We start from the raw sequence: 8,615 nt of genomic DNA, 5'->3' as shown, positions 1-8,615 counted from the left end.
ACTTCCACCTATGTCAGTGCTGGAGGGGATAACACAACCTGGAGATATCATGATCGGAGTCTTGATCAGTGTTCATATCGACAGAATATACCAAAAGCTGACATTCACTGAGAAACCACCCAAGACCTCGTGCGCACTGTAAGTCCTATATTACTGATGTTCTCATATTTGTCTGACAATGCTTCTGTTCTGTTGGGTATTCCTCTGCAGTTCCAAAAAATAAAGTGTCATCTATCAATAGGTATTGTACCTGTCTTCAGTTTATATACTGGTTACTAAGATCTGACAATACACCTGCATCCATATAAAAAGTCCAGCATATAGTTAGAAGATAAACATTACCAAAGATACACTGTACTGACAGGGCAGGTCCTAGACATTGTGGCACCGCGGGGCGTAAGTTTTCTTTGGCGCCCCCCGACAAGCAAAATAGTGTTAATGCGCACCAAAGGCATGCATAAAAAATAGGGGCGTGGCTTCATAGAGAAGGGCCATGGCCACAGAATAGTACCAATTTACATTAGACCGCACAGTAGGGTCCTTTAGTCACATTACACCCCTTATACCATGTTAGAGCCCATTACACACATTACACCACAGTAGAGCAGAGCCCCTTATACATGTTACGCCAGGTAGACCCTTATACACATTGCACCAGGCAGACCCTTATACACATTGCAGCAGGTAGACTCTTATACACATTGCATCAGGTAGACTCTTATACACATTGTACCAGGTAGACTCTTATACACATTGCACCAGGAAGACCCTTATACACATTGCACCAGGTAGACTTTTATACACATTGCACCAGGTAGACTCTTATACTTATTGCACCAGGTAGGGGGCAATGTACTAAGAATCAACTCGGCTAATATAACAAATCTGCCTTAATCCTCCAATATTGCCCCTAATCACCACAGTAAGCGGCACATTTACTAACATGCATGGTGGAGTGTGTGTTTAGGTGGTTGCACAATTGTTGGAGAGGAGAGTTCATTTTGTGATTTATTGCCTGGGATTGAAAGTTGTCTTGTTTTATTGTGTTATTTTGGTCTATGTAACGTTTGTCTTGTTTTTGTTGTGTGTCATTATTTGTGGGTGACTGTGCTGTGAGAGTGTCTTATGTGTGTGTGAGATCGGCGGTGGCGGAGGTTTTTTATTTTCTTTGATTTGTCAGTGTTTGCAGTTTTCTGTTGTGATGGAAGAGGAGAGTGGGAGCAGGAGGGCTGAGGAGATGGGGTCAAATGTGAAGGAGGGGTCTGTGCAGCAGCCTGTGGTTGACACAGTGTGGAATGAGGATGATGATGATAATGATGAGGTGTCTGAAGCTGTAGGCAATATAAAGTAAGACTACAATGTCAGGGCTGTAACTAGGTGTGTGCAGATGGTGCTTAGCACACAGCACATTTGCCCTGTGGGTGCACCATCCGCATCACCCCGATTGGCCACCGCCACTGCCAGCTGCAGCACTGCCCATTGTAATGTATAATAGTAGCAATTGTGCCTGGCTCCTTCTCTACCAGATCCACCACTGCTAATATACATCACAGCAGGCAGAGCTGGGCAGTCAAAGAGCATCTCTCCCCTGTGTGCGCTGCCCCATCCTCCTCTCCTTTCTACACTAACTTCTGTGTGCTGGTGCCAGCTGCTGCTGCTGCTCTTGACAGTTAAAGTAAGCCACAGTGGGGGGGTTCCCTCACACACACACATCATCCTCTCTATCCCCACATATGCTCTGCTATGTGCTCCCTCCTCATCTCCTGTTTACACTGACTTATGGGTACTGTAACCCATGCTGCCTTGTGCCTGCTGCCAGAGCCGGCCCTAACCAATATGATGCCCTAGGCAAGATTTTGGCTGGTGCCCCTTAGCACCACCGCTAGTTCCACCTCTGGATTTCGTATGCAGATACAGCCGCAGTAACACACAGAATATAGGCAGGCTGCATTCCATTTTAATCAGCAGAAGCTGCTTGTGCCCCATGGCATACCAAATGCCCTAGGCATTTGCCTAGTTTGCCTATGCCTAGAGCCGGCTCTGCCTGCTATTGTTCAGTACAGTTACACATGCTCTGGAAGTGGGGTGCTCACACACACCTCTCTCTCCCCACACTCACTGACACTACACCCTGCTCACACACACACACTCTGCTCACTGACACTACACCCTGCTCACACACACACTCTGCCAGTGCCGTAACTAGAAATTTTAGCGCTGTGTGCAAGAAACCGCATCAGGGCCCCCTCCCATATTGAAAACAGGGCCAGTGCGCGCCGCAGTCAAGCGTAAAAAATATAGGCACGTGGCTTCATGGGGAAGGGGCGGGGCAACAAAATGAAACCAATTTATATTACGCTGTACAGTAGTCTCCATTATTCAAATTACGCCACACAGTGGCGCCACTTTACAAAAATGACACCAGGCAGAGCCCCTGTCACATATTACGCCAGGTAGAGCCCCTGTCACATATTATGCTGGATCAGAGAGGGAACAGAGAGGACTGCAGGGAGGGGGGGGGGCTGGAGTAGTGAGGGAATATCAGAGTCGAGAGAGTAGCCTGTGTGGGGGAGGCAGGGCACACATGGGGGTGGCTGGAGCAGTAAGGGAGCCTTTGCTGGGTAGGGTAAGCCGGGTAGTGCTGCAGATGGGGGTGAGTGGGATGCTGGAGCAGTAAGGGAACAAGAGAGGAGCCTGTGCCAGGGAGAGGGGGCTTGGGGGTGAGGGTGATGGGGGTGGAGAGAGGAAATGAGAAAGAAGCCTGGGCGGGGGAGGGAATGGGGGCTGGGGGATGCCATGAATGGGGGTGAGAGGGATGTTGGAGCAGTGAGGAAATGAGAGAAGAGCCTGTGTGGGGGAGGGGGGGAGGGTGTGTGCCGCGAATGGGGGTGAGAGGAATGTTGGAGCAGTGAGGAAATGAGAGAGGAGCCTGTGCGGGGGAGGGGGGATGGGGTGTGCCGCGAATGGGGGTGAGGTGGATGCTGTAGCAGTGAGGAAATGAGAGAAGAGCCTTTGAAGGAAAGGGGGGCTGGGGGGGCTGCGAATGGGGGTGAGAGGGATGCTGGCGCAGTGAGGAAACGAGAGAGGACCCTGTGCAGGAAAGGGGGGGTTGCTGCAAATGGGGGTGAGGGGGATGCTGGAGCAGTGAGGAAACGAGAGTGGAGCCTGTGTAGGGGAGGGGGGGCCGGGGGGTGACACGGGTGGGAGGCTGGAGCAGTGAGGGAACAAGAGTGGAACCTGTTTGGGGGGAGGGGCGTGGGGGGTGCCGCGAATGGCCGTGAGGGGATGCTGGAGCAGAGAGGGAACAAGAGAGGATCAGATGTCTACACGGGCAGGGGGCACAGTGACTGGCCACATTCCGGCTAGGACAGGTCACCATGTGGACAGGTCACCATGCAGCCCGTTACCGGCCTACGAGACACATGACGCCGTCACCCTCCCTCACCTGAGTGAGCACGCCAGCCGCTCTGATACCGCTCCCCCTCCCAGAGCCTGCACATCAGCCGTACTCTACAGCCATGTACCGTCACCTCCTGCCAGCCCACAGCTGCTTACCTGCCGCCTCAGATCACCGCACTTCGGCTCCACCACCCATCCAGCGCTGCTCAGCCACAATGCCTCCTGACTGACCACATGCCAAACTGCAGCAGGTAGGGAGGGGGGCTCTGGGCGGAGCACACGTGGGAGACTGACACTGCTGCCGAGCACTGCCAGTTAGCTTCCGGCAGAGAGGGAGCCAGGTGCAGTGCTACGGTGCTGGTGCTAGCGGTGGCCAATCGGGGTGTATGCGGATGATGCGCCCATAGCACAAGTGCGCTGTGTGCTAAGCACCATCCGCCAACACCTAGTTACGGCCCTGATCTCTGCTCACTGACACTATACCCTGCTCACACACACACAATCTGCTCACTGACACTATACCCTGCTCACACATGCACTCTGATCACTGACACTACACCCTGCTCACACACACTCCGCTCACTGACACTACACCCTGCTCACACACACACTTCACTCACTGACACTACACCCTGCTTACCCACACACTCTGCTCACTGACACTACACCCTTCTCTCACACACACTCCGCTCACTCACACTACATCCTTCTCTCACACACACTCCGCTCACTGGCACTACACTCTGCTCACACACACTCCGCTCACTGACACTACACCCTGCTCACACACACACTTCACTCACTGACACTACACCCTGCTTACCCACACACTACACCCTTCTCTCACACACACTCCGCTCACTTACACTACATCCTTCTCTCACACACACTCCGCTCACTGGCACTACACTCTGCTCACACACATTCCGCTCACTGCCACTACACCCTACTTACCCACACACTCTGCTCACTGACACTACACCCTGCTCACACACACACTCCATTCACTGACACTACACCCTGCTTACCCACACACTCTGCTCACTGACACTATACCCTGCTTACCCACACACTCTGCTCACTGACACTACACCCTGCTTACACACACACTTTGCTCACTGTCTACTCTACACTTGGTGGGGGGATGGTGAGATGGAGGAAGGAGTAGGGGGAGCAACGAGGTGTAAAGGCTTTACCTGGCGTATATAAGGGTGTCACGATCCGGGTATCTGGACGCCATTTCTTACCCATCAGATGCCTCCTAAGGCTGGCTCAGCGCTCCAGGACCGGATCCCATCTGTTATCCTAATGTTCACATTCCTGCATCCTCTCCTGTCTCTCTGAGACGCTGTCACAGTAACGCCTTATTACATCTGGCATGGCGTCTCCCGCGGCCTCCGCCGCCGTCCCTGAGCTTCTGCATGCAGAGTGTCAGAGTGGCGATTACGTCAGCCGCGGCCTCCGCTGTGTCCGCGTGGTTGGATGTGCACTTGTCAGCCTGGCGTCTCCTGTCTCCAGTGGCCGGCGCCGCCATTACTGTTTTCATTACCACATGGATTACAAACCAAACTTCCCTCCAAGTGTCTGCATGGGCGCAGCCATCTTGGATTCTGTCAGCTGATCATTTCCTCCAATCTGTTGTCAGTATTGTTAATCTGCATAATTGCCTAGCCAATCCCTTCCTTGCTGCAGGTATAAATACACTGTGCCTGAGCAAGGAAGGCGTCAGTGCTTTGGTTGTCAAACCTAGTTCCTGTTTGTCTCTCTCCTGTGATTGTCTTCCAGGTTCCAGCTCCTGTCTCAAGACTTCCACCATAGAGACCCGCACCAGCATTCCACCTGCGGTGTAGCCTGACTCTCCAATCCATTGTGGATTCATCTGTTTCCAGCTACAACATTACCTGCTTCCAGCTCAGCTTCCAGCAGAGTACAGCTTCCCTTAAAGGGCCGGTGTCCTTTCTACACTTTACCACTCTCCACCGGTATTATTATTTCTCCGCTCTCAAGTTCTACATTTCAGTTCATATTTCATCGCTCCCAAGTTCATTTATTATTTAACTGGTTCCAGCCAGTATCCACTCCGTGCTAACAACAGTCTGGTTCCAGCCAGTATCCACAGCAGCTGTTTTACCTTCAGCAACCCAGCTTTTCCTGGAACACCAGCTGGCACAATCCTGGGTTATCTCCATTGCTACAGTCGGGCCTGGTAAGGACTTTCCATCTAGAAGATCATAAGAACTATCTCACACTACCAGTGCCCTGTGGCTCTTGCCATCCTGTAGTACCCAGGAACTGTATTTTTTATTTGCTGACTTTTACGTTTTCTTTTACTGCTGCTGTGTTGCGGAGTTGTCATAATAAACATCATTGACTTTTATCCAAGTTGTCGTGGTCACGCCTTCGGGCAGTTATTATTCATGTTACTTACATGTCCAGGGGTCTGATACAACCTCCCAGGTTCCGGTACATCTCAGCCCCTACAACTGAGGCTGCCTCCCGTCAGCTCAGGCCCTCAGTTGTGACAGTAAGCACTGACCTAATGAATCCAGCCGGAGACCAGGATCAAGCGGCCAGGCCGATGCAAGAACTGGCAGCCCGACTAGAACATCAGGAGGCTGCACAGGGCCACATCATCCGCTGTCTCCAGGATCTCTCTACTCGGCTGGATGGGATTCAGACAACTCTCCGTGGATCAGGCGCATCTGGTGCGTCAACCACAGTGACTCCAGCTATAACCCCACCCACCTTACCCATTTTTGCTCCACGTCTTCATCTTCCAACGCCAGCAAAATTTGACGGATCTCCAAGATTCTGCAGGGGATTTCTCAATCAGTGTGAGATTCAGTTTGAGCTACAACCTGGCAATTTTCCCAGTGACCGTACAAAAATTGCCTACATCATCTCTCTTCTCAGTGGCTCCGCCCTTGACTGGGCATCACCGTTATGGGAGAGGTCCGACACCCTGCTATCTTCTTACACTGCATTCGTGTCAACATTCAGGCGCATCTTCGACGAGCCAGGCCGGGTAACCTCAGCTTCATCCGAGATTCTCCGTTTACGCCAGGGGTCACGTACTGTAGGACAATATCTGATACAGTTCCAGATCCTGGCATCCGAACTGGCATGGAACGACGAGGCCCTGTATGCTGCATTCTGGCATGGCTTATCTGAGCTTATTAAAGATGAGTTAGCTACCAGAGACTTACCTTCTAAGTTAGATGAGCTAATCTCACTCTGCACGAAAGTTGATTTACGTTTCAGAGAGAGAGCAACTGAGCGTGGAAGATCATCTGCTCCAAAATCTTCTGCTCCTCCTCCTCGTCAACTGTCACCATCTAAAGATGAGCCCATGCAAATTGGCCGTTCCCGTTTAACTCCTGCTGAGCGCCGAAGACGTCTCTCTGAGTCTCTTTGTCTTTACTGTGCAGCTCCGTCTCACACCATCAATGCCTGTCCCGAACGTCCGGGAAAACTCCAAACCCTAGCTCGCCCAGGAGAGGGCCGGCTAGGAGTAATGATCTCCTCTCCATCTCCTCATGATTGTAATCTCCCAGTCTCGCTTCAAGTTGCTCAATGTTATCGGAACGTCATTGCTCTCCTTGATTCCGGAGCAGCTGGGAACTTTATTACTGAAGCCTATGTTAAACGGTGGTCCCTACCCACCGAGAGACTTCCTTCCTCCTTTTCCTTAACTGCCGTGGATGGCAGTAAAATTTTTGATACTGTTATTGCTCTAAGGACTCTACCAGTTCGTCTGAGAGTGGGAGTTCTTCATTCCGAACTTATTTCACTTTTAGTGATTCCAAGAGCCACACATCCTGTGGTCCTGGGCCTTCCATGGCTCCGTCTTCACAATCCTACAATTGATTGGACGACTACGCAAATCCTGGCATGGGGTTCCTCCTGTGCAGAGACATGTTTGTTTAAAGTATTGCCTGTCTGTTCTTCCTCCCCCAGGTCGTCTGATGTTCCACCTCCTCCATATCAAGATTTCACGGATGTGTTCAGTAAAGCTTCTGCTGATATCCTTCCTCCTCATAGAGAATGGGACTGCCCGATTGATCTCGTTCCAGGGAAGGTTCCACCTCGGGGCCGAACTTATCCGTTGTCTCTGCCTGAGACGCATTCTATGGAGGAATACATTAAAGAGAACCTAGCAAAGGGGTTCATTCGACCTTCTTCTTCCCCAGCCGGCGCAGGCTTCTTTTTTGTAAAAAAGAAAGATGGTGGTCTGCGGCCGTGCATCGACTACAGAGGTTTGAACGACATTACCATCAAGAACCGTTATCCTTTACCCCTGATTACTGAGCTCTTTGACAGAGTTAGCGGAGCTACCATCTTTACAAAGCTGGACTTGCGAGGTGCATACAATCTCATCCGGATCCGTGAGGGTGACGAGTGGAAGACCGCCTTTAACACCCGTGACGGACATTATGAGTACCTCGTCATGCCCTTCGGATTGAGCAATGCTCCAGCTGTCTTCCAGCATTTTGTCAATGAGATTTTCAGAGACATTCTATACCGTCATGTCGTGGTCTATCTAGACGATATCCTCATTTTTGCCAACGATTTAGAGGAACATCGTTTTTGGGTTAAAGAGGTTCTGTCCCGTCTCCGTGTCAATCATCTCTATTGCAAATTAGAAAAATGCGTCTTTGAAGTCAAGTCCATTCCGTTTCTAGGGTACATTGTGTCCGGTTCCGGACTAGAGATGGATCCTGAGAAACTACAAGCAATTCAGAATTGGCCGGTACCCTTAACCCTCAAAGGGGTCCAGAGGTTCTTAGGGTTCGCCAATTATTACCGAAAGTTTATACGAGACTTTTCCACCATTGTGGCGCCTATTACTGCTTTCACCAAGAAGGGTGCTAACCCGTCCAAGTGGTCTGAAGAAGCCATGCAAGCTTTTCATCTTTTAAAACAGAGGTTCATCTCTGCGCCTGTCCTGAAACAGCCTGACATCGACTCTCCTTTCATCCTAGAGGTGGATGCCTCCTCCGTTGGAGTAGGAGCGGTGTTATCTCAGAGGGCTAAATATGGCCATTTACATCCTTGCAGTTTCTTCTCCCGGAAGTTCTCCCCAGCTGAGCGCAACTATGCCATTGGCGACCAGGAGTTGCTAGCCATCAAGCTCGCTCTAGAAGAGTGGAGGTATCTGTTGGAGGGAGCTTCTCATTTAATCACCATACTTACAGACCACAAGAACCTTTTATACC

At 51.0% G+C, this 8,615-nt stretch overlaps 1 protein-coding gene across 1 annotated transcript in view; it reads left to right on the top strand.

Annotated features, from left to right (window-relative positions):
* The first annotated feature begins 1,201 nt into the window (after positions 1–1,201).
* Positions 1,202–8,615, top strand: part of LOC134934191 (extracellular calcium-sensing receptor-like) — a 46,205-nt gene continuing 38,791 nt past the window's right edge. Inside the window, exon 1 of the mRNA XM_063929681.1 lies at positions 1,202–1,347. Coding sequence (XP_063785751.1) covers positions 1,202–1,347 — 146 coding nt within the window. The remainder of the gene's footprint in view (positions 1,348–8,615) is intronic.

This window comes from Pseudophryne corroboree, chromosome 6, assembly GCF_028390025.1.
Source record: "Pseudophryne corroboree isolate aPseCor3 chromosome 6, aPseCor3.hap2, whole genome shotgun sequence".
Classification (NCBI taxonomy): domain Eukaryota; kingdom Metazoa; phylum Chordata; class Amphibia; order Anura; family Myobatrachidae; genus Pseudophryne; species Pseudophryne corroboree.
This window is presented reverse-complemented; position numbering and strand designations above follow the sequence as displayed.